The 26,599-nt window shown below is 45.0% G+C and overlaps 1 protein-coding gene across 3 annotated transcripts in view; it reads right to left on the bottom strand.

The window, feature by feature from the left end:
- Positions 1–26,599, bottom strand: part of macrod2 (mono-ADP ribosylhydrolase 2) — a 403,426-nt gene that overhangs the window by 276,517 nt on the left and 100,310 nt on the right. For all 3 annotated transcript variants that reach the window (XM_062401312.1, XM_062401313.1, XM_062401311.1), the window contains exon 4: positions 6,373–6,402. In XM_062401312.1, the coding sequence (XP_062257296.1) occupies positions 6,373–6,402 (30 nt within the window). The remainder of the gene's footprint in view (positions 1–6,372; positions 6,403–26,599) is intronic.

A 26,599-nucleotide genomic window follows, 5' to 3' on the forward strand; every position in this document is an offset into this window, starting at 1 on the left:
GTGAGGCCGTCAACTAGCTAATGACATGACTGCCACGGGCGACGGCCGGCAGCTTGATTTATACATGGGGACAGAGATGAATCATTCATAGACTAAGAGAGAGAGATACCAGCACATGTGGCAGCTATATGCCCCTCTCTCGCCCCCTCATGTCCGCAGACACACACCTCTCCGTAGATCCCCCGGAGCGCTCTCTCATGTCTCGTAAGCTCAGCGTTACACAACTGACCAGTCCTGTTACCGCCGCTCATCATCTCTTCCCTCTGCCTCCTTTTGTCTCTACATTTTTTCACAACCCTCTCTCGCACTGTCCCCCTCTCTCCCTCTTGGCGTTCGTCGGCTCCCTCGCCATGTATTCTTCCCTTCCCATTATGATGCAACGCTAATCCGGAATATGGAACCCACTGTTGTGGGCGAAAATGAATGGGCCACTCATTCTGCATCAATTAGTCCATCCATCACTTTGTGATTGGTGGGGAGGGGGCGGGGCCCCTCGTGGTGGCCGGAGGCAGAGAGAGAGGGACGGCATTAGAGAGCACTTTCACACTGAAACGCAATTTCCATCACTATTTGGGTACGGCGCACTGAAGTCCACCCGGCGACCTTGTCCTGCTAATTTCAGTGAAATGCCCTCTAAATGACGTCCTCTGTGTAATTATTGGGCGAGATGATCTGACAGCATGGGGGTGCTTCCCAGATAATCATTTTCCGATATGATGACTGATGTTTCCCTTTAGCTGTCCGATGAGATGTCACTGTGCGCGACATAATTGCATATAAAGTTACTTTGCGCCCACGACTCTTCAAAATGAAAGCAATGTTATAGCTCAAACAACAGAGAACGACATGTTGAGATGAATGATAAAGAGATTTCTTCCTCCCAATGCAGCCTGCATACTGGGGCACACATGTAATAAAGGGGAGGCAACACTTGAGTAGAAGCTTACAGGGCACTGTAAATGCATACACTCACTTATGCCTGAAACATGCTTCTGCGACTGCGTCTGCGTCTTTTCACGCCGCTGTGGCGCAAGACTCGTTTTCATTCATGCTTCCCCAACCGTTGCGCGTCTTACAAAGCAATTCCGCGCCAGAACACTAGGCGGAGTAATGCTTTTTGTCGAGACGACCTTAGAGAAGCCTTCTTTCTTCTTCGTCGATTGTTTATTTACATAGCCACTGCGGCTCCTCGTAGCCTTTTTCTGGCGGACAAATCCGCCAGTCAGTGACAGGTTATACAAGTGATCATACTATCGGATATCTTCTGCCAAGTGCTCTTCTATTTGGTCCATATTCGTTCTTCTAAATCTTCCGTGATTTCTGCCGTTATTATGGGGCATGAAACCGGAAATGCAGCTCCAGAAGGGATGTAGAGCAGACCAATCACAGCCTTGCGGGATGAGTGAGCTTGCGGAGCTCTGCCGTAAATTTTAGAAAAGGGGGTCGACACCCGTCAGCACGTAAGGAGGGATACATAAGCACATAAGGGACCCGGAAGGGCTCTTGCGCTTACGGGCCCGTGAAAACGCAGAAGCATGTTTCAGGCTTCAGAAGTGAATTACACTTGGGATGTGTGGCGTTAAGTTATTTTATAATTTTACTAAGTAAGTGCAATTTAGAAAATGACTTCTCTGCTTATGCAAGATCGAAGCCAATTCAAATACCTTTTTTTCTTATGTTAATTATTTAAATGAATATCCCTGGCTGAAGCCAATTCGAGAAGGCACTCCCATATTTGGACGGCTCTATAAAAAGCATGAAAGAGTACAACTTGAAAAACCTTGTCGTGAACACAACCCACTGAAAAAAGAGAGATAAATATACAGTGTTAACTTTAAATCAGGTAGACGAAAACAGAGAAAGCGAATACAATATGCTCTGGGAAAGTAAATAGTTTATAACTGCAGGGTTACACATTTATATCAGTGCTGTCTCAAGCACAATTTTTAAAAGAACACAGACCATTACAGCACAAGTTGGACCTAGATCAGAGTCCCACTAACTGCTGGTTAAATACGTGGAGATAAATAAATCCCCAGCGCACAGCGCTGACTGAGGAATCTCTGCATTCGATTCATCATTTTACATTATTTAGGTTTCTCCGTGGGGAAATACGCTATCTCTGTCATAACTTATGCTAATGCTGGTTACTACCATCTGTGAACTGAGGACCATCAGTCAAGCATAGTGTGCAATCTATGAGTTATGAGAATAATATGTCATCTTTGAGTGATTCATCATCAGGGGAAGTTCCGGTGCTGCCACAGAGCGCAGAGGGCTGCAGCAGGGACATAAGGCCACCATGCCGAAACTGTCACATAACACTGTCCTACATCACGACCCCCCCCCCCCCCTCCCCTTCGCACAGACACCAGGCTGCAGCCCCCCCTCCAATCTACTCAATAAACAAGCCTGAGGCAGGAGCCAGACGGAGGATAATGGTTCACCTGGAGGTGACAGGAAAAGAAAACAGAGCTCTTTGCATAACGAATGGCGATAGAGATAAGCACAGTGAAGGACACTCTGTTGTAGTACGAGCCAGCGCCACACTAACTGTGCAGCTCGGCTGAAACAGCCGTGCTGATGTTGTGGTTCTGCGGTCAAACAAATTGACTGTAAGCACGGCTTCGTGCATTTCACCAAAAGGTCACAGATCGCACGTTGTATTCCCTCTGTTAATTAGATGTGTAACTTACAAGCATTTGTGTGCACATGATTTTCTCCATGAAGCAACTAACCCACGTTGCCTTGTCATGTCGACTCTGCGTCCCACGATATCTTTAATCACAGAGAAGGGCAAGCGACCATATGACCGCCGCCACAGCCAGGCATAATCACAGCAAGCATAATTAATACCTTATATTACAATGTGTTGGTACTTGCTATGACTCACACCACTATTAAGGAAACGGCGAGCCGCAAGGCACCCAGCGCCACAGCCTAGGTTATGTAAGCAATGACAACAAGCTCGTGAGCTCAGTGGGCGTTAGCGGCCCGTGGCTAAATTAGCCCGAGTCAGGTTGTACGAAACAGGCGTGCAGGTGCCCCGCTGCTCGACTGGAGCAGAGAAAGTAGTCCCACCACGAGAGGAGCTGTTTGTTTGGGTGGTCTAGTTAGAGCCGAGTGCTAAATGGGCAATGGTTCTGGTTGGAATGCTAATGAGACAGTTCCCCTCCTGGATGGAGACATCAAAGCGAAGTGGAGCTGCCTCTCTCTGCCTACACAGGACTTCATGGTCTCATTACATGGCTCAGTGTACGCTCGCAGTGCCTGTGTTATTGTGCGTGCATGTGTGTCAGCGGGTGTGTGTGTGAGAGAGAGAGAGAGAGAGAGACACATGGGGGGGGGGCAGAGACAACATGATGTTTACATTAGGTCTATTCTTCTGGGACTGCGCCAGCATCCAGCCATGTTGTGACACACACATCACACGAGCAGCCCCGTACCTTCCATTCATAATTGCCCTCTATTCACAGAGGCCTCATTTAGCGTTCTATTATCAGAGATCATGGTTATTTCCCTCCATGTATATATGAAATCCCAGCGAGACCAACATGTCTACCGCAGATAACAGTGCTATTTCAGTAAACCCCATATAAAACTGAAGACACAACCCAGAGAGAATTCCTAGCCGTGATTTCGGAGGATTTAATAGACCATCAGGGCATAACAGTGATTTATTTATTTGTTTTATTGGGGGAGGCGGGGGGGGGGTGTCTAACCCTCCCCGTGCTGCTGTGCCTCACAACCGACAAAACCCTGCGGCCACGTATCCCACTTAAATTAATGATAACCAGTGCAGAGGGGAGAAAACTTTTCTCTCCAAAGATACCTGCGCGCGTGGCAAAATAACAAACAATCCTTCAAGCCATGTAAAGTCACAGAGCTCACAAAAGTGTGTAGGTGGTAAACCAACTTTCCGTCCATAAACCTGAAGACCGTGTCCATTTTTCACACGCGCGCGCTGGCGGGAGACCCACCTCCACAGCCGTGAGTGCTAAACCCGGCTCAGGTGCGTGAGGCCAGCATGATGGATCATCCTGTTTGTGAAGCTGCCCCTTCCGCAAAGCCCAGAGAAGACAGCTGGGGAGATAAGGAAGGGCCCTATATGAAAACGCATCTCCACTTCACATCGATCGCCGCGGCCGCCCAGGCAGGAGGTCCTCACACGCCAAACCGCTGATAGAGGCTGGAGGGGAGGGCCGCGGCGAGAGCACGGAGAACACTTTTGCAGGTTTAGCAGCCGCCACCGAGTGATAAAGACACTGGAAGATAAAACCCCATCTTGGCCCCCGTGTAAGAGACAAGCAGCGTGGAGTTTTGTGTTGAGGAAGGAATAACATCTTTAGCTCTCTGCTTGAGAATCTCTCTCCCGGTAATAATTATCTCCTCATTCTTCAGCGTTGTCAAAATAACAAAAGAAACAAGCTGCAGAAGAAGACCGCGCCCACGCGAGCAATGATAAAATAACACTAATGTGTTGTGGTCATGATTGACACGACACAATAAGTGCCTTAACGTTTTAGAGTTAACTGACCTCGCATCTCGTGCCAGGAACTTGGCAGGAATAGCATCGCTGCAAGTCAATTAAGAATGAACGGAGGCTTTGCTCCCAAAAAAATGGCACCAGTGACAATTAGAATTCCTCTGGAGTTAATAAGCACAGCTGCAGGTCACAATCAACTCAAATGTTTGCCTGCTAAGTCTGACATCAATTGAGGGCGTGAGATCTCGGGTTGCAGCGGACGTGTATTTCCGTCCGCTGCCGTGATGAAACCCGAGCAATCTGACCTCCCCGCCTGTTATAAGTTGAAGAAGAAGCTGGATCAATCTTCACAGCTCCAGCGTCTGTTCAGAGGACTGTAAGAAAGGGGATTTGGGGGAAAAAAATAAACAATAATGAAAACATAATAGCGGTGAAAATTGCTTCTTGCGTCTCTCTGTACGTGGCGAATCAATACGGAGAGTTGACAGCCAATCAGAGGGACAGTACACCCAGCTTTACAGGGTCCCGGCTTGTTTATGAAGACGCCTGTTCCTGACCTCTGATCTCAATCACAGGAGTTCCGCGGCGGCGCGCCGAGGGGGCCTCTTCATGTCACTGATTCGGATTGGGATGCCGCAACGCCGTGCAACGACGGCTGGAGAATTTGCAGTCTCAACCGTGTGTGTGAGACAAGATGAGGGCCACTCCAGGCTCCGTGATTAGATGTGAATAAGACTTCATCAGCTCTGTGTGCACTCTCATGGACGACGCCGTTAACTATGCTGTGGCTTGGATGTTGCTCTGCGTCCATCGCTTGATGACTCCCATTTCATGCAAGGCTCGGCATCACAAAGAATGAATCATCAGAGGACAAAGAAGGAAGTGACATCCAGTAAAGAGCATTATTGTGAAAATATATATTGGTAGTGTATAGAGAGACTCTGTTATTTGGAAAAAACAACGTTGACAGTTAAAATCATTTTACTGCATAAAATTCAACCAGGCAAAAACATCATTATCTACTTTCAGCTTTATGATCACAAAACATAACTACTAGCTGAATGAATGTAGGAGTTATACATAGATGCATTCATATTTGCCACAATGCAAAAGTTGGTGAAGGTGGTGTTTTCCTTTTTCCGTAAAGAAACCATCGAACTCCTAAAATAATCATTTCAGCAGCAAAGAAAACCAAAAATGCTGAATTAGTTGATTTATTTGATCCACATCCCAGTGTCTGACATTGTGGTTGGGAGCGACCTATACAGCCTGAGGCTCCCAGGAGCCAGTGACGCATTCAAAGTGACAGTCAACACAGATGGATAAGCAGATTCGGATGAAGCAGTGACCTTGTTTCATTGTCTTACCGTTCCCACATACCGTCCAAAAAAAATATTACATTAGACTGGGAAATTAACATTCCACATTTATAAGTGGGTGAATTTTTACCCCAACTCGTCTCAGTTTGTTGAGGAACGATTATTTCAATCATGTCACTGTAAAAGTCAAATTTCAGTGGGATTGGGCAGTCGATTTCTATTCCGGGAGTTCCCCTACCCATTATTCCTGCACCACGGTCCGCTGCCTCAGATTTCCTCCGTTGCTTTGATGATAATGTTCTTCGGCAGGCCGCTAAAGCAATGACCATCTCTCAGTGTGGCACATTGCAAGGTTGCTCAGCACGCTAATGTTTTGGCCTTACGTTCAGCCACATTTAACACAGACACTTGAAACTGAGCAGACACTAATGTCCGCCACAAACCCGGAGGAAGATTACCCATGTGCCATTCGCCAGATCTGAGGAGCGCAACTTTTAATTGCTCTGAGGCCACAGGAACAAAAAAACGATGAAATGATAAGATGAAAATCAAAAGGCGTCCACTCACCTCCCCCTCCTCCCAGAAGACTGGAGTTTGCTGAAAAGAGGAGAAAAAAAACATGAATCAGTTAAACGTCAAAGAGAAGAGAAATGTTCAGTCAGCAAGATCTGGCTATTGTAGTTACAATTGTTAAAAATGTACAAGTCGGATTTTTCCATGAATACACATATTTGAATATCTGAACCTATACAAGGCTCTGTCTTTTCAGTACATTTTCAAAGCACTGAAAAGAAGACCGGGGAAGTTTCTTTTATCGCTTTGTTTTATTTCCCCTGGTAGCTGCGAGGGAGATTATGTGGAGAAGGGGGGGGGGGGGGGGGTATAGTGTGTATATGAAGCACTTAGAAGAACCTGAAATTGGCTTGAATGAATATATGCGGTCTCCTTACAGATTCAACACTTTCCCAGATAAACGTGTTATCGCACATTTGGATATCTGAGTCAGGCAATACCAGACTCAGCATTTCTAACAGTTGCTCCCAACAACACCACCTCAGTCATCCAGCTGTACCAAGTAACAAGAAACCAGTCCCATAGGTTGTTCATAGACACAGATGAGCATTGTGTATAGCACAATTGTGTGTGTTTGTGTGTGTGCGTGTGTCATTGAATTTTTGTATTAGTAAATTTGCAAGTTGGCAACAAGCGTGTGATCCAGTCAGCAGCTAATTTCAATATACGCTCCTTGGCAGATTTCCTTCTTGGCAACAGGACAAAGGGTATGGCTCAATAAAACATGTGGTCCATTAAAGACAATTAACAGTGGCCTGTGGACTGAGAAGGTTGGATACCTCTGTACGACACAGAGATCCAGATTTCCCCATCGCTTCGCTGGGTCCGCTCGTTTCTTTACAGGAAACGGCACACGTGACGATGGAAAGGAACTGTTCTCTACCGATCCAATGCTGCATTCTGATTTACACTCTGAAAGATGTCTTGGAAACAGGACCCGGACATTTTCTGAAGTTTGCCTTTTACATATGAAGAACGCAGCAGATTGGTCGGGTCGGACGGGTTCACAACAACGGGAAAAATGTCAGAAGCATTCAGTCGAGGGGTGGCGCCCATAAGTAGAGGACGCGCGCGGGTGGGGGGGGGTAATGATGCATAAATTGCGCTGCAGAATGCACTGCTGTTTGTTTACCGCACAAACACCCCTCTCCAACAAAAGCTCTTGAATTTCATTGTCTCTCCAAGTTGACATGTAGGCCGGCATCTTCGGCCTGTTTGGCTTTTTCACGCATCCATTTTACTATGGGGGGGGGGGGGTAGGAACTGCCTGCCGCAACTGACTCAAACATTTGCATTCTCACACGCAGCTCCTCTGGGAAATGTCTGGACATCAGTGCACGTCTGAAAGCAGCTTTACAGAGAGAAGCTTCCCTCTCAAATAAGCCCTTTTTCACACAGGCTGTATTAAAAAGATACAAACACAGAGACGGGCCACTGTTGTTCCAGTAATAAGCCAACAGCAGAGGTGGTCACAGAGACGGATCGATGTTTGTGGCATGGCAGGGCGGACGCCGACACTGTTGAGTTACACGTCACGCCTCTAATTCAGGAGCTCCCGCCAGGGGCGTTTAGAAAAACCACCCACAGTGGGGTGTCCACGCACCGGCTTTGTTCGGCTCAGCGCAAACAAGCAAAGCTGGAATAATGATCGCGATAGCAATGTAGAAAAAAAATAATATGTATCTGTTTGAACGAGGCCATAGGAACGTCACTGTCAGCCGGTTGTCGGCTTAAAGACAGTTTAGATCACAAACACTAAGTATTCACCAGTGTGTCATTTCCCCACGCTAACCACGGTGTACCAGTTCAACAGAAGGTAACATCCGAGGGGAGAGCGCGTCATTAAAAAATGAAACTATTTTCATTTTGCCCCGATCTGTCAGTTGGAGATATCCGTTGCACATAAGAGGAGAGAGATTAGAGGGGATTTAAAGTACATCTGTTAATTTGGGTGTTGCTGAAAGTAGGTAGTGGATGTGTTTGAAGTCTAGTTCACGCAGAGGCCACTGGAGGAATCAGTCATTCCCTGCAACACGCCTTTAATGATCGCCAGCTCCAGCAACAGGATTGGCTATCGTTACCCCTGAACACTGCCCCTTTTTTAAATGCCTATTATTTCTCAAACGTTTTCGTGCACACTCAACAGAGAGTGAATTTGTGGATCCGGAGGGCGGGGGGGGGGGGAAGCTCTCCCATCGCACCGCAGACCCGTGGCTATTATTATTTGTGTCCCCCTGATTACGTGTGGACCTACCGGAGTTCACTCAGTTTCCACACCTTTGTGTGGCACCATCATGGCGTGGCATTGTTCTCGTTTGAGCAGCACACGTATGAGTGGGCACCGAGACAAAGAGAGCTTTCCCACTGCAGAATTTTGTTCATCAAAGGGCTTTTGTTTTGCGAGTGTGTGTGTGTGCGCATGCATACAGTATGAGCATAACACACACACACACCAACAAAACAGCAGCTCAAACAGGGGTGTACTGACAATCCACTGTCATGTTTACAATAGCACCTCTCCAGGTTTTTCTGCGATGAAAAAGACACCCGCGCTCACCACAGCTTTTGTTGAGCCCTGGAATCTGACAGCCATCAACAGCACGCACACAAACACACAACTCAAATGTGCATCGTTTCCACAACGGTCTCGTATTAACAGGCTTTTCTGTTGATATTATAAAACCATTGCTTGATCGGGTTTTTAGGCTTTTGTAACCACAGGTATCTTTTATTTGAAAGTAAATGCTTACAAATGAGCTCAGCAGTGGTTTTGTTATGATGTGTTCAAGCGTGTTATTTACCTATCTGTCAGTACAATAAAAGTTATAGTTTCAGTACCAGTTCAAAGCAAAGCTAATAATCTGCTACTCTCCAGCAAAGTCTATCATCATTGTCAAGTCTCCTGGGGAGCCTTTCCATTCCCGAGCTATTAAAACACTGGGGTTTAATTACCTGACATTATGGAAATGTGTACCTGAGGGGGGCGCTTCATTCACTCCACACCTAATCAGAGATTGGAGATGTGGCTGCTAATCAGTCTGACAACTCACCGGCGCTCGCGTGTAGCATGCGTGACGTGGGTTAGTGCTGGTAGTGGATGGGGTTGTCGGCAGGTTGAGATATTAAGATGCTTTCTAACCACATCTGACTCGGTGTGTTCACGGCGATCGCCCACTGGGAGACGAAGAGCGTTCGAGAGCCATCCAGTCTCTGCAGCGGGTTTGACAAATCTGGAAGTACAGGGAGGGGTGGAGAAACGCGGCTTTATGCCTTTTCATTTCCGCCCTCTCCCTGCATCCTCTCCTTTAATGATCAGAATGTCACGGCACATGTTTTGGCAGTTTATCTTTAGGCGCACCGTGCAGCACGCGCACGCACAGTATCTCTAACCTACGGAGTCGGTGAGCCCAGCCCGCAGCCATACACATCAAGGGAGACATTAAAATCTAAAAGTGGTCGGGCACTCACTTTAACAATCCGTCTTCAAACGCAAGACAAATAGCAAACAGCTACTGGAGGAGCGGACCTCCAGCAGCAGCGCTACGCTCTTCCCACCAAAGGTTGTGAGCTTATTCAGTACGACTTGCCTGAAAAGTGCTCCAATTATCCTGAGTGATGCATATTTTATAGTGTGTATTAATTATAAACTAGTGCTCCTCGCTGTTTGTGCCTGCCCTGGGCTCAGTTTGGCTATCTTGTGATGGATCAACACATTGCTGCCAATAGGGAAACAGTGGGAGATCCAAACAATTAGTATTATCAGGAGACCATTATCTGTTTCTTCTGCAGCGGCTGAGTGCCTACACGTGGACTTGTCTCTTCGAATGTGTGTTTAATGGGTTTTTCACTTCACCATCCTCTTTTTCTAAGGCCTGCTGGTGTGTGTGTGTGTGTGTGACCCCGGGAGAATTTCCGGAATCAATTCTTTGCTTCAAGGACAGAACTACCGACCACATCTCCACCTCTCTGCATAGATGCTATCTCTGCAGTGATCTTTGAGCTTTGATGTTTCACAGAGAGCGGCGGATGTCTTGTAGTGGTAAAGATGAGCCTTAAAGGTTCGTAATGATCCGGTTAATGAGGAGGAAAAGGGAAGCCTATGAGGAGGAGGCCGTAACTCGGGAGTTTGTCAGGAGGGCTGCTGGGAGCCTTCCCAGTAGTAACCACAACATGGGCCATAAATCTCAGTGGAAGGGCACCCAGACGGCCTGGAGATGGCAGGTCATTAGGAACTGCTGGTCCACGGCATTAGGCCGGCCCATCAAACACATGCCTGCACTGTCACTATGGGAACACCCACTTCCTGCCTGCCCTTTGAACCCCTTAACCCCCCTCCCCTCACTGCAACCTCATATATCCCTCAGCCAATGACAGTGCACTGGGGCCTCTGCTGTGTATTCTCACAGCGAGAAAATATTGATAAGCGAAGCCGAGCCAGGGAGCGTGACAGCTCCAGTGTATGAATTGTGGCACCGCGTCAAGAAGCCAGCACAGACACAAACACGCTGGAGAAAAAAAAAAAAAAAGGAACGGTGAAGCCGGCCCCTTGTCTCAGCGTGACCATATATTTGCAGAGCATTCATAAAAGTGTCCCGTGCACTTGGGCGTGCAAGCCCTGTGTGTGCAGAAGGCAGCGAGGCGTGGATCTGGGTTGCGTGTTTGGTGTCGTCAGCACAGCCTTATATCATGCAGTTAAATGGAGAGTGCTAGTGCATAACCGCGAAACCTCAAGGCGGTAAACAGATCCTCTCTCTACCTTCTGGTCCGCGCCACCTTAGCTGAACCCTTTGCATATGGCTCCTTGGAAAACCCACTCAGCCGATCCTCAGCAGCCTCCCACATGCCTCTCCACGAGCTCAGAGGTTAACTGTGACTCTGGCATTAAAGTCTGGTACGGAAACTAATAAAAAAGAAAAGTTTTATGGTTCAGGTTGCTTGCTCTGTTGCAAACAGACTTTAGGTTGCTGAGTCAAAGGTAAAGAATTGGGTTGCAATGTTTCAAATCAACCACGGCTGACACTGCAGTATAATGTTATCTGTGTCTGTGGATGTAACGAGTATTTAATCAAGATTTTTATTAATATATATGTGTCAGTTTAAAGCTACATCCATCCTAATGTGTTCTCATTTGAAAGCAGCCGTTTCAAACGAAACTGATTTCTGTCCACGCGAGCGTTTTGGCTCATCAGTGTTCACCGCCCATACTGACACACCGGGAACCGTATATCATGTGACCGTTCAGGTCGTAAACAGGAAGGCATGTGCATCCAACTGGATTTCGAGAATCTTGCAGGTCGCTCAAATGATCCCTCTCCTAACCGTGTGAGAGGCTGTATCGTTGTAAAGCGCAGAATTGAACTGCACAACAGCTGTCAGCAAAAACGACAGGGTCAGCAATGCTTTGTAATTGATTCTGCGTGCTGTCGTTCTCCACCGTTAGCCGAAAACATTGCTGGTTATTTTCTTCCAGAGGAGTTCATGGGACAGGAGCTTGATAAGCGTTGTGACCATAAAAGACCCAATCAGCAATTTGCTGTGAGCGTCCATGTTAGAGGTTCCAAATACCTCTGTTTCCGCCCATCCAGACTAAAACAGGGCCAGCAGCATTTCCAAGCTCCTCAGTTTTTAGTGTCTCTAAATCTCCGGAGTTGCGTGGACAGCAGGCGTGTTTGTTTTCAAATGAGAATATAGTCAAATAGATGTAGCATAATAGAGTGATAAACATTGATGCTGTGTTGTGACTGAATGGTGCTTCATGAATTAAAAATACAGATTTAAGCAAGTGGGTATTCACACACACACACACACACACACACACACACACACACACACACACACACACACACACACACACACACACACACACACACACACACACACACACACACACACACACACACACACACACACACACACACACACACACACGGTGGGACCAAAACTGACCACTAAGTCAACTGACAAGACGGCTCAGCGTCCAGTTATCCCAGAAGAAGAATCACACACGCACACACACACAAACACTTTTAGATTGAGACGGACACACTGACATGTCGTAATGTGAGCAAAGGCATGCACGGACACGTTCACACACACACACACACACACACACACACACACACACACACACACACACACACACACACACACACACACACACACACACACACACACACACACACACACACACACACACACACACACACACACACACACACACACACACACACACACACACACACTCCCTCTATTATTCTGCTTTAATTACAACTCATGTTCACGGCTTATTTGACAGGCACAAATTAGCATCTTCCAGACGAGTGAGAAAAGCAAGGCCTGGAATGCTGAAGGAAAAACTGCTGAGAGGAAACACGGAGACGATCATGTGACGGAGCCGGTTGACACTGAGATGGTCATTAGATGTTCCTCCTCGTGGCGTCCTGATGTCGAACACGTCGGCTCCGAATGTCAACGTTCAAAGAGCCAGTGGAGTGAAAGACTTCGGCAAATTCTTTTTGAGTGGAATAATGTGCTGCTCCAGACACACACACACACACACACACACACACACACACACTCACACTCACACTCAGACACGTTTCCACTTCACCAGTCTCCCTAACAAGTATTGCCACTGCAGCCTGCACACACACACACACACACATGCACACTCCCACGCGCACACACACACAAATCACTAGTGTAAGTACACAACACTACACAAATGGAGATTGTCAGGCTTGGATTTGAAATCTAGATCTCATGACTTTGGAACTCCGTGTTAAATCGGAGCAATTCTAACCTTTAACAACGGGGACCCTTTTTTTTTTTTAAGTAGCTGCCGAAACTCACACAAGTAGAAATAAAACGTAAACGACCCACTAGTTGTGTGATGAGACAAGCGAGGAAACAGTGGTATTTCTTATATGTGGCACATTAAAAATGCATGCTACACCACACATGCTGCCTCGCCTGATAACACTGGTTGGCATTTGTGTTCTTTATAGCTTCTAGTAGTCCCCAAGGAGCCAGTCTGAGCCAGACAAACTTGTGGAAGAGGTGGCACGATCCCAGCAGCACGTCCACACACACACACACACACAAACAAACACAAACACACACACACCAAGAAAAATAAAGCCTAAAGCCTGGTTCATGCTTCATGTGGACTGAAATGCAGGGTTGGCAGCATGATGCAACTCAGGCTGAACCAAGTGAGAGAGGCTGCGCTCCCCCACAAGATATCGCAATAGCAACAAATTATTTTCACAATAACCATCAGAGCATTATCTCAACATTGATGTGTAAAAGTATTATCCACATTTCACTGAGTTGACTGAAGCAGCTTGTCTCCGTTTCTACAGAGAAAAGAAAACTCTTGTATCGGGATAAAAGATTTTCCCCTTCCCAATACCAATTCTAGTACCGGTAGCAGTGCATTAAAAAAAAATAACATATATAACATATTTAAGTAGTTGTATGCTACTTAATCTGCATGGAAGTGATGGCTGCTGTTATTGTTGTATGGCCCGGCTCAGGTTTAACACTTTAAAGCCATGAAACTTAATTTTTCATCTAGTTTGACAGTCATAACTGGAAATGAACACAAACCATTAAATCTAGGAAAGCACAACACCCCTTGAAGCTGAAGTCTTACATATGGTACATGTCACTGTTTTACTTGAGGGGCTTTAATGTACCAAATATTGCCAATTTGCTTAAATTCTTTGGCTAACGCTGGAAATCACTTCTTTGCGGCTCTACAGCTCCAGCAAGTGGAAGTGCAATTGCCATTTCCATGAAAAAAAAATAAAAAAAATATTGAGACTAGTATACCTTAAAGATGTGATGTCGCATTGGTACACTATTACCAAAGTCCAACCCATAATATTCATCTGTATCTGAGGCTTTTTCTATGCTGGGATCCGTATCGGAACATCTCTAGAATGGAGCTGCACTGTTCTGACCTCAGAACACACATATTACACTTCAGTCAGAGTACAATGTGAGCTGTACATACCCCATCTTTCATATCAGCTAATAATGATTTGTTTCTGTGTTTTTCTGCTTTGACAACTTTTAGGAGGACCTTGTTGCACACCTTTTTTCCCCCCATTTATTGGGTTGTTATGTTAAATTGATTTGGTGCTGGCACCAGAAAGCAGGCCTCATTACTCATGTGTATTGATACCCTGTCGGCTTCCAGCACAAACTACATTTCCATTAAGTTACATGATGGGTTGAACTTTCGGCTGCTCTTTGGTATTTTCAGCTCAGGCACTTAAGGGCTTGTCTGGCTCAGAGATGTGGTTGATGTCTGCGAGAGTCCTTCACCGCTGAATACAATGCTTTGTGTATTGCAGCCGTGTGGATCTGTCGGCGTGTGAAGCAGCTTTTGACCCGCGACTGTGTCCGCAGTAACGTAAAAGATGTGTTTGTGTGCAAATCGGCGCAATGAGAATAACGCGGTATTTTGGTTTGACTGAACTTTGAAATACTCATTACAATACGAGGGGACTGTGAGTGGCTTCTTAGACCTATTCATGTTTTAATAGGACTTGTCACATACTGTTGATGGCTGAAATGATGTTGTTTTTGCAGCTTCCTCCAGGTACTACACCAGGTACTGTTGTGATGTCTGAATGTATCCTTGTGACAACAGGCTGGTGTCACTGTGATTAATCCCTTTCCTCCGCAGGCTTGTCACCTCCATAACAAAGCAACAATACCAGATGCCAAAGCCAGCCCACACGTCTATTGTTATAATTACCTGACCTTCAAATCCACATTAATGAGCCCAGGATGATCCCATTCTCTTTCATCATTTGGCTTCCGAGCCCTCCTTTTATCTAACAAGGTCACCTTTCACAGCACTGCTTCTCCCTGAAATACACATCCCCCTCATACATATACATCTACCTGCATCTGCTCAACCCCCCCCAATCCTGAGAGGGGAGCTCGGAGAAATTACAAGAAAATAAAAATGTAGGTGGGCTCTGCAAAGCGCACGTTTGTGTTTCTTCTGAAGTTGACACCGAGGGAAATTCAATGCCGCCGAAGTTAGACACAGACAAAAAAACAACTTTCTAGGCGCTCAAGTGTTACTTCATAATTATTTTTCGACACTTCAACACAGCCTTTGACCACGAAGGAGAGAGACTCACCGCAAGTGCTCTGAAGGCTCCACGAGGAGAGAGCGGGGCAAATTGATAAAGTTGTTCCAATCCGTTCCCATTATTTTAATCACAAATGCACCGTGGTTGTCACAACAAGACCAACAAAAATATCTGTGGTTGATGAGAAACCCCAAGCCAAGTAACAGAGAAACAACACATTCAATTATTCATTTGTTGTATTGTATTTCAGCCACAGTAGGAGAGAGGGGCTGTGGTTGAATTTAGAAATAAGAAACTGAATGCCCCTTTTTTTTTTTTTTTAATGAGTCCTGCAGGTAAATCTGTAACAGCCTCAATCGAAATATGAACTCCTGTCGTCTGGAGAGAGCAAAGTGTCAAAAATATCCACAAAAATACACAGAATAAATTAACCTAAACAAACTGGCTAAAAACACGTATAGAAGATTACAGTTTAATATTCTTGCATATCCCCATCGTAGAGCAGCTTTTTGCTCAAAGGCCTTAGGCGCTCCTCCAGAAAGCAAAAAATACATTAGACGTTTACAGAATGTACAATATAACTCTTGATGAAGAATACGCGTTGAAAAAAATGCATGAAGAAATCAAGCCGGACGTAATTCACTGGGGGAAAATATAAAGTTTAAATATACACAATCTTAAATAACACAGCAAGATATCTCGACTGATATTCACCAATTCTGTGCTTGCGTGCCGACTCTGGAGAGGCCCAGTCATTTTCTGGTTGAGATGAAATGGGTTATCTGCAGACTTCACTGGGCGCACGTCACTGCGGAGCACCGGGGGGATTTGGACCAGCAGCTGCATATTTACGGATTTATCCAGTCTCATTTCTGGATTTATCGGCCTGCGTTAACGTAGCCCCCTCCTTTACTGGTGATCAGGCTTGTTGGTATGGTAAAGACCTGCATGGCTCCTCAGGGCCCTTCACAGTCCACTACCCCCAGCTAGGTACCCGCCAGGCAGCCAGACAGTTCACCTCACTGTATCCAAAATAACACGGCTGGGACGGAAGAGCCAGGACAGCATTAAATTGGAGAGCCACAAAGTGTGATTTTTGAATCGACTCCTTTTTACATATCACTGCTTTCTCTTTGCCGAAAATAGAAGTCTGGGAATGAGGGTCTCGCCCTTGATAGCCAGGCCGAAGGATGCACACTTTGAATTAGAAGTCCATATAGCTAAAGAACACTTGCATTATGGAGGAGAGCATTGTCTTTCCAACACTAAATGTATTTGAACTTCTCTTACTTCCTTAGCAAAATGCACTTAACCGGCACTTAAGACAATCCATTCTCACCAGCGTCTATTTGATCATAGCGGTGTGCAAGTGTCGAGGTGAGGTGTGAACCGAGCCCTGGCTTCAGATGTACACGTTTACATCACAGAAGGCCCTTCATACAGAGATCCAGCTGCATTGCCATTAAGACAGAACCCCTCATCCTGCCACCATTACCTGTTTACACTGAAACAGATAAACCAGCATATTAACAATCCTATGTTTGATTTTGGATACCTTTCCAATATTCTGGAATCAGGTCGGAATTTGCTTTAAAGCCATGCACACTTCTACAGTACGTAAAGCAAAATATCCACATTGTTTGACTCTATACACACAGCACAGGAAGTTTCTTCTAAGTCACTTCTAACAGAGTCTTAATGAACACATTTAAATTGTGTCTACTCGAGATGAAAGCTTGTGTGAAGATCGGACAATCTCTCTTGGATAAGAGATGATCTCATGAATAATCATACCTGTATTCATATTTATAGTGACAGCTGTAGTTTGATCACAATGGGAGGCGTTTACTTGAAGACAGTTATTTATTTGTGGTACTTTGTAATGCAAATAAATACGTTTTGCACCTCAAAGAAATTCACTAACGTGCCATCTCTAACTCAGGCCCTGGTCACACCTCGTAAGAACTATTACGAGTAATTTGATCAGTTGAGGAAGCATTCAATGTCTGAACACTGAGACCAGATTTGAAAGTGGTCTGGCTACATTTTATGTGAATGTGAGCTGGGCCACACTGACACGTTTTGGGTTCTGCCCGTACAGAATATATTGCGAGTGGGTTAAACATGGACATTTGGTTTGTCTAGAACAGGCCAAGGATCAGACCCTTCTTTGCCTCCTTCCCAGCACTAAGTACTGCCGCCTGTCCTCAGTTATAAAACAAGAATGCATACGCTCTTTGAAAACAGCAACCATGTTTATTTGAGCATAGCACGGGGAAGAGACGTCCTGATCGCAAGTGGTATCTTGAGATGCATAAGGAGACACATTCTAATGCCAGGTATGAAGTGAAGTGATTGGATCACTCAAGATGCGTGTTCCAACCAGACATGAGCAGGTTCACTGGTCCCATATCACCGGCCACATTTTCAGACAAGACATTCTTCAGTAAAGTCTATAAATCAACATCTATAAATGAAATGGAAGCTAGAGCTGTAAGTGGTATTGCTTTTCTGCCCTGTAATCATTTAGATCTAAAGAGCAAGACACAAATTAAATATAGCGTATTGATAGTATAGATATCATACAGAGATACAAAATGCCATATGCCTCAGAATTGGATCAATTCTGTGGAGCTACAGGTGATAAATGGGAAACTGTACCTCTAACGGCAAAATACTGTTTTCACTTATACAATTACAGTCGCTGCCTTTTGAGCAACAGTGGTTTATCTTAGGTGCAGGGATGTCATGGTCTCCAACAATAACGGGCGTACCGGTGTTCTGGAGTCTTTCTTGTGTATCGCGTATGGATCACACGCTGTTCACATCTCCGCATCAAACAGGTATTTTCCCACAAACACACTCACACAGAATCCCAGTGGATAGATTCCTGCTCTGCAGCCTTTTGTTGCAACAAAACAAGACAACCTGGTTCAATTGCTTATTCAAGGAGATTTGAAAAAAAAAAAAAAAAAAAACGTACACAGCATGGGAAATAGTAAAGCGCAGTGCTGACACCATGAGAATTACACAATCAGACAGGCAAGAGTGTTTTCCGTTTGGCAGCCTCTCCAAATAATCCTGAGCTTGAATAAATCATCGAATTGGCCTCACGAAGAGCATTAAAGAGTTAAATATTCCATCTTTCAGGATTTTTTTTTTTTCTTTTCTTGATGTTCTGCTTAAAGACTCATTCAGTTCATGTCAACTGAATTGATTCGTTGCATCTGTCTTCTCACATCAGGTTTACAGTGCTTCTCACTTGTCTGTAAACATCCAGCATCCTGTCATCCTCTGACTACCTTTTAATGACATTTAAACAGGGGACACGGCTCGGCTTAATGGAACCTCTTTAACCCGTCGGAGGATATTAGCCTGAGACTAACGTGAAGTCTCCTCTCATCCACAGTTGCCTCAACTGAAATCATCAAACGTTTGAAAAAAAACAAACTAGGAGTGATCAGGAATCGGCTTCCACATAAACCCTGTGAGCACAACCACAGCCTTTTTACGCAGCCTGCATTTCACTCTAGCACATAAATCTCATAACTATTTTTTTGCATCAGAAGGTGTTCCGCTTACATACACACAGGAGAATGGGACACATAATCAACCACATCAAACTAAATAATTGACAGATGTGTAGCTGGCGGGGAGAGTAAAACGGTCATCTTGGGGCTACTTAACTAGGAGAATAGACTGGCAATGGTAATATCTCTCTAAATGATATTGCCGTCCTCCTGCTGAACTTCGCCGCGCCGCTTAATTGCAGCCGTTGGCCGGCCTCCAAGCTCTTTACTTCTTCCCTATACAGCCCAACACACAACCGAGGTAGCAATCTTATATGTTGGGCTGTGTAGTAAAGCCAAGATTTGCACATGATTTTCTCCCACTGATGTAATGATGAAAAGCATGTGCATTAGTAGTGCGTGGAAAGTAAACAAGCTCGTGTTAGTGGTGCTTGAAGATTTCCTTTTGGCTTTTGCAAACGCCTGTGAGAGTCAAAGGCCTCTGTTCAGCGCCAGGAAAGTTTAAGTGAGGATGCCAGCACAAACAGACGACAGGACCGACGCCTCTGTGTCTTTCTCAAACAGTTCACCATCTATTATTAGAGACGAGCAGCTAAAGAATACGGGTAAGGACGGGAAGGGACCGCGAGGCACCTCCAGCCAAACCTCGGCGGGTTTTACATGAGACTGTCAGTTTTAATGTTCCTGTGTTAGAGCCTGTACAATAGAGGGTGGGGCAGTGAACACAGACTGCTTCACTTTGACAGCTCCAGAAACACCAATCAAACACTAAACCGCGCTGCAACACCAGCTTCATTGTGAGGAGCCTGTCGTTACAGATCCAATTCATGAGGCTTTTACACATGCTGATGATAAAAAAAAGTCTGTTTGACGCACACATACAAAGACAAAGTGTGAGGCTGACTGGAGAGCCGAATGTTAAAGTTGAGGGGAACACGTGGGGAGGCACCCTGCGAAGATTAATTTAACTCACTTCACTTAATAATTCCTTATCCCTGCACTTAGCCTAATAGATGGAAACGTGCCACAGTGTGGAACACGAAATCAGCATTACTAATCCAACTATATAGCTCAATTTGAATGGCCATCAGAGGACATTTCCTTGAGACAGAGAACCCAGAGTATAATAATAAGAGACCATCATTGCCTTCACACCGTGCTAACAAAAAGTCCTGGCAGGTGGGAAACTGGAAATGAGAAAAACCTGGATCAGGCCTAAAAAAGCAACCTGTGGGAAAGGATGAAATGACAACACCTGATAGAAATAATGTTTATAGCTTCGCTGTCAGTCAATGTCCGGGCCCTGTCATAGTGCCTGTCATTCAGGCTTCGTATGAGACCAAGTTCCATGGTGTGTGCGGTGCCTGTCCTCACTGGCCAATCACTAAATGTAATCAGCCCTCACCGATCCAACCCGAGTCAGTCAGGGTTGTTATTTGTTTGACACGACAGAGAGCAGTGGGGATTGTATATTGTTTATTAGGTCAGTTGTTTGTTCAGTTGTTAATTTATCACAGAACTTGGAAATTGAAAATATTTGCGATGTAGCATGTCATATTCTGTGTTATTTCATGAGGTAGTTTCACACAACTTGTATATGCAACCCATTAGATACAAAACTAGTATAACATTTTACTTTGTAAAACTTCATGTGATATCACACACTTCTATCATCAAAAAGACATCAAAAAAGTACAACTTTAAAGCTGTTAGAGGGAAATGGAAAAAAGGGATGAAACAGATAGGGATATTATGATGGGGGACATACAGGTAATATGTCCACAAGGATAATAACCGAGATCAATCATGCCAGTAACTAGTGCACTTCTCTATCATGTCCTAGTATTTTAATATGGTCAAAGAAGCCAAAATCAACCAGCTGTCCCTCAGATCGCTGCTCTGAAAGCTGTTACCGGGAACATGAAAGCTATTGCGCTGGAAGTCTTAATAAGGCAAATGGCAGCACAGAAAATGAGCTTGGTAAAATTCATGCCAACAATAATGTCAGAGGGCAGACAGACCTTCTGTGTAACCACACAGTCTGCACAAGTCAACAAGACCTTTTCGTCGTCAGGCTCATTCAATAATACCTATAGTTACCCAGGCTGTTCCTGGGAAGAGAAGCACTCAGCAGTAACCTTGCATCCCAAGGACACATCATTTGAAATGCATTGGGTGCCTGCTGTGATCTATCCTTTTTTTTCCAGAATTAACCTCGGCTAGTCTTTCCTGTCACCAACCAATCAGGGAGTACGAGCAGGGACAGGTCCCAAGTCCCGACACACAGATATACAGCACTTCTCTGTCCGCCTGTTGTGTGTTTACCAGCTCACCGGACGAGAGGCGAACGTGACAAATTGCTCGAAAGATCGCGCAGGTCAGTTCAACGCACGTTTGACAAATACAATCTAATTGAGAAACGTTTGCATGAAAAATTTCCTATTTGGAATTGCCAGGCACGGAAACGTCTCTGCGACCTCTATTAAAAAGGCGGAGATCCATCTGTATTCCAAGGTAACCTCAACCAGGAGCCGGTCCAGTCAGCGAGCAAAAGGGGCTCCTGTCCATGTGTCTCCAAATAGTCAATGTGATTGCATTGTGGAGGGAAGAGAGAAAAGTGAAGCCACAGATGGCTAAAAGCGTACATGATTAAAATGCAATTCAGTTAGATGGATGAATGACCTAAGTGGAATCGGCAGCTGCACAGGTCGACCAAGTTTGACTCCCATCCGCGGGTTTTGGATTTCTCCCATAGTATCCCAGTTGACACCAATAAAAAAAAAAAAAAAAATCTGACAAGGGTTAAGGAGACGATTCAAGCAAAGATGCAACCACTGTATGGATTTCACATTGTACATGACGTATTTGGGTACAAACACACACTACAAAATATTAACAAAAGCTGACATGATTTTCGAAAGCAGGGCCAAATCTTACAATCTTTTTAATTAAATGCCAAGACGGAGGCGTCCCTTCACAGCCTAATAACCACGGCACCGCCAAATTCAGATTTGGCATCAGATTAGCGTCTTTGAGCTTTCTCCCCCAAAATACGCTCAAAGAATGCGACACTGCCTGGATTAAGACACCACTTCAAACAAGAGAGACTGTGTGATCGTTAATGGAAGTTCTAATTACTGAGGAGCCACCAGTAAAGGGGCCGGTGCTAGTTCCAGCTGCATTCATCATTTATGAAGCCGGATTATACTTCCACGTCCCTCAAAGTGTTTAAAAGGGTTTATCTCTTCTTCTGCACACAGGAGCACAAAAGATACACGGTTCCTTCAGAGGGAACACCGTCTGACAGAGAAGTCATACAGCCTATCAGCAAGACATGATAGTTAGCATTATAGGTGTCACTGGGAAAAGCAGATGGCAGATTCAGACCAGTATGATTTAAAGATGTATTCAAATGTATCCTTCATACAATCCCAACCAAAGCCGTACATTCCACCGTGATTCATTCTTTGTGTCTCAGCAAAATCCACTCTACTCCTGGGCGGCTACAGTACAGTCCTAATAATGGCGTCTGGAGCATATGACAGCTTGTCAGATGAAATAAACCCTTCACCGGTGTCACAAATAAGTATTTATTTTTTTTGTGCCACTGCAGGAGCTGCCTGTTCAGTCTTATTTATGAGTAATACAAGGGAAGCGGATGCCTCCTGCCCACTGCTGCAGTGTGCAAAAGAGGATGTCGTTTAATCTTCACTTCAATCTTTAATGAGAGCTGATGCAGGATGAGGCAGGATCCTGTGGTAGCTGCTAGAACACAAGGCAGGCCCATACCAAAGTGCACAGGGTAATGCTGTGTGATGAAGTGATATGCACAAGCCATTAGGGGATGCAGCTCATTGTATGTATATTTTTTTGTGTTCAGCTGTGTCTGTCAGCCATAGATTTGAGAAAGAGAAAGCGAAAGATGATATAAGTGGAAGCAGAAAACAGGGGCGGTGGAAACTCGAGAGCGAAGCCAGTGGTACAGGATTAACCTCTCCCAAGCACACCGTGCCAAATTCACTGTGGTCTGGTCAGTGTTCCCTATTGTGTTAGCATGTCCGCTTTGTGTGGCATGCCTGTGTGTGTGTGTGCACTGGGAAAGACACACTCGTGATTGACGGGATTAGATATAATGAAATGTTTTCTTTCAACATAACAAGGTGCAAACAACCACCTCGGTGGATATACTGTACGTTCGAGTCCGACCTCTTTCCCTGAAGCTTTTTAGGTATATATACAAAAAAAAAAAAGCATTATCTTCAAGCGCTGTGGGCGGCTCAGTGGGCAATGATACCCTGTCAATACCTCTCTTTACCTCTCCTCTCCCTCACTGCTCAAAGAAAGGGAGCATTCATTCTCCAATTTGGCCTAATCAAGTTTGAATCGAGTTAACAGCCGTGTGTCGTTCTTTTCTGGCACTCTGGTTGCAGATATGTAATCTCCAGTGGTGTCTCTTGGGCATTTTTAACTCATACATAAATACAGCGATTGTCTCCTGCAAATATATAATGTGTCACTGCTGGCCAGACGGCGGGTATTGGTTACAGCCACCCAGTCTAGACAGGCGGCGTACTGGCTTTGAGAAAAATGATATGTATTTATGTGTGTTCTCTTTCTTTTTTTAAACAGAATCATAAAGGAACTAAATTAATGATTCCAGTAATGTATTCTAAAAACAAATCTCGTTTTTGCCAACATACACATACATCAGGAGCCATTAGCCTGTTCTCATGCGGTCGGCTCTTGCACGCTAACAGTTCTGTGGGTCTGGGAGGGCCTATGCTCCATATGGGGGGTTGATTAAGCAGGAGGCTACGTTCAAGCTAGCAGCCCAAAGGACAAGAAAAAGAGGGAGGGGTCCCGTCGTGGGAGCCCACTGGCCCGCAGTGTCTTCTGCTCGGCTAATGTAATCTATGATCTCTCCCTTCCCAATTAAAAGACAAAATGGCCTCAGAACAGCTGTAAAGGGAGGCCTCGCAGGAGTGCACTAACCGCTGTTAATGTCAGAAGTCCCGTTTAAAGAGCAGCATCTGTTTACGCTGCGCGCGGGCCTCATGCCTCCGAGCCCACTAACAGCAGATACCACCCTGCCCATCTGGAGCCGTGCAGCAAACACTCTGTCCCCGACTCACACAATGGACAGACAACTCGTTTTGTTTCGTTTTAAAAATCCCCACCGCTGGCTTTGAATGTTTCGTGAACTCGTTTTGAGGTCAACAAGTCTATTAATCAGGTTAAATTCAGTGCAGCCACCATTTTAATTACCCGCAGAGAAATGTGTGTGCTATATTAAGTGTCAAATAAATAGAGGAGAGGCTTAACTGGAAAACCACAGGAGGTGACCAGGACTCTATAAACATCAATATATGGAAAAAAAACAGCTACTGTTAATGAAGGTTATATTATTGAGCAGCAGCACCAATAATAAACAAGTCTGGCTCACTACCAAATCACAGCTATAAGGTGGTGGGGTGTTTATGACATATAGTATGGTGAACATATTGAATTAATCTCTGCACGTAGATAATACGTGATGGAAGTTTTAAAATAGTCCGTGTTGCAAACTGGAACAAACCAAGGCGTGACGGAGAGCCCAGGTTAATTCTGTATTAGTGTGCGATTCCCAGAGCTATTCAAATGAACTCAGCTGTGATTTTCTTTAACTTGTGTTCCTCCTCCGGGCCGGGAGCCTGCAGCTCGCTGTCAGAGCTCTCTGCAGTCGGTCCAACAGAAACACACCACTGCTCAATCTGATTCAAGGAACAGGAAACAGCAGTGCATGCAGCCAGGAAATGGGCTGCCAAGTGAGAGAACAGGAGGTCCAGGAAGAAGAAAAACTGAAAACCACATTAGTTTAGGAAGACAGTGGAAGGATGTTCACTTCGGCAAATCTGATCAGATAATTCCATTGTTCAGTGGCTTTCAACAGGAAGTCAGCCCATACATGTTCATCACTCTCAAAACATGCTGTGAATATCCATTGTGGTATGACTCAATGAGGTCACTTTATAGTCAAGCATCCAGCGATGCTAGGATGTTAACTTATTAGAAACACTCACATTGACATAGACTTCTGGATGACTTTGGGACTTCTGTGCATGAGGGCAATTCTAAATATTTTCGGAGGCACTTTATATCTGATCGTAAATTGAGGGTGTTGATAGAGTCGCTGATCAATACCAATGAGAAATCATTACTTTACCAGCTACAGAGACTATTGGCTTTTTAAAACTCACTTTCCAGACCACACTCTGTTAAATGTTAAACCGCCAAAAACTCCCTCCTGTTTGGATTTACAACGACTCTTCAATGGAGTGAGCTGTATGATTTACACTTAGTAAACGGGCTGATGGACAATGGCTGACGGCCGTCTTGATGTTGACCTAGCATACTTATAATCTCAACACGACTGAGGACAGCTAACTGTTTTCAAGCCGACAAATCAAATGTAAAAAAAACTATATTATAATTAGGATTTGTGATCTATCTTAATCGTTATAGCTGAAGTACTAATCTCTATACTTGCGACTCTTTGTGGTGATTCAAGGTTATCTTCAAGCCACCGTATAAAAAATTGCGAATTAATTAACTCTTTTTGGAAAGACGTTTGGTTTGTTACAAAGCAAAGAACCCCTTAAAATATCCGCAACGTCATATTCCATCTCATTTTGTGAGTCATCGTCTGCCATTGGTTGACAGTTCCATTTGGTTGCACTTTTGTGCTACATGTGGGCAGATTCTTCCTATGTTCTGTTTTCAAACTATTTCCACCTTAAACTATCAGTAGATGAAGCAGCTGTGACACCGAGATGAAGCAATTTCGGTGTGACTTGAAAACAAATCCATTCTCCATCGGACACGTGTATGATCTGCAGAATCCATTTCCCCCCTGATGCAGCTTTAGTGTAGCACAAGAACATTTTCACAATACATATGGTAATGTCATATTTCCGTACATGCTACATGTTGTTGCGCCTTCTGCCTCCAAGACCATTATCAAATATATAGGCCTGATTCATCACAGCTGCACACAGGCCCCCGACTCATCAAAAACAACAGCAGAAGGCATCTGGTCAGTCTGCGTTCTCAGCAGCTTTCAGGGTAGCCCACATTAAGGAAGTATTGGTAAATCCTGTTTATCACAAATCTGCTATTTCCATATGTCTGTCGGGGAAATAACTTGGCTTGTGGAGACGGGTGCAGCCGACACCGAGGCAATGATTACAGTATGCAGAACCACAGGAATCCTGGTGTCAGCACATCATTATTTCTCTGCTAAACATCTCCTTGGTTTGGTGAAGCTGTGCTCATTAGCAGGTGCAATAATTGAACTGTTTGGCTGTAAACGAGAACCCTGTGGATTTGAGATTTCTCATTGTTTACATTCTGATTCCACAACATGGGACGGACAAACAGGGTTCAGATCTAAGCGGTTAACGCAGTACAACCCCATCTGCACTGGATTTTCTGTTTTCCGACAGTCTGTCTCCTGCTCTCAGCAGGGCACAGGTTTCCCCGTGTGTGTATTAGTGTCCAATCCGATGCATGTGAAACCGCCCTGAACCAACCATTTGA

Source organism: Platichthys flesus, chromosome 12 (genome assembly GCF_949316205.1).
Source record: "Platichthys flesus chromosome 12, fPlaFle2.1, whole genome shotgun sequence".
In the NCBI taxonomy this organism is placed as follows: domain Eukaryota; kingdom Metazoa; phylum Chordata; class Actinopteri; order Pleuronectiformes; family Pleuronectidae; genus Platichthys; species Platichthys flesus.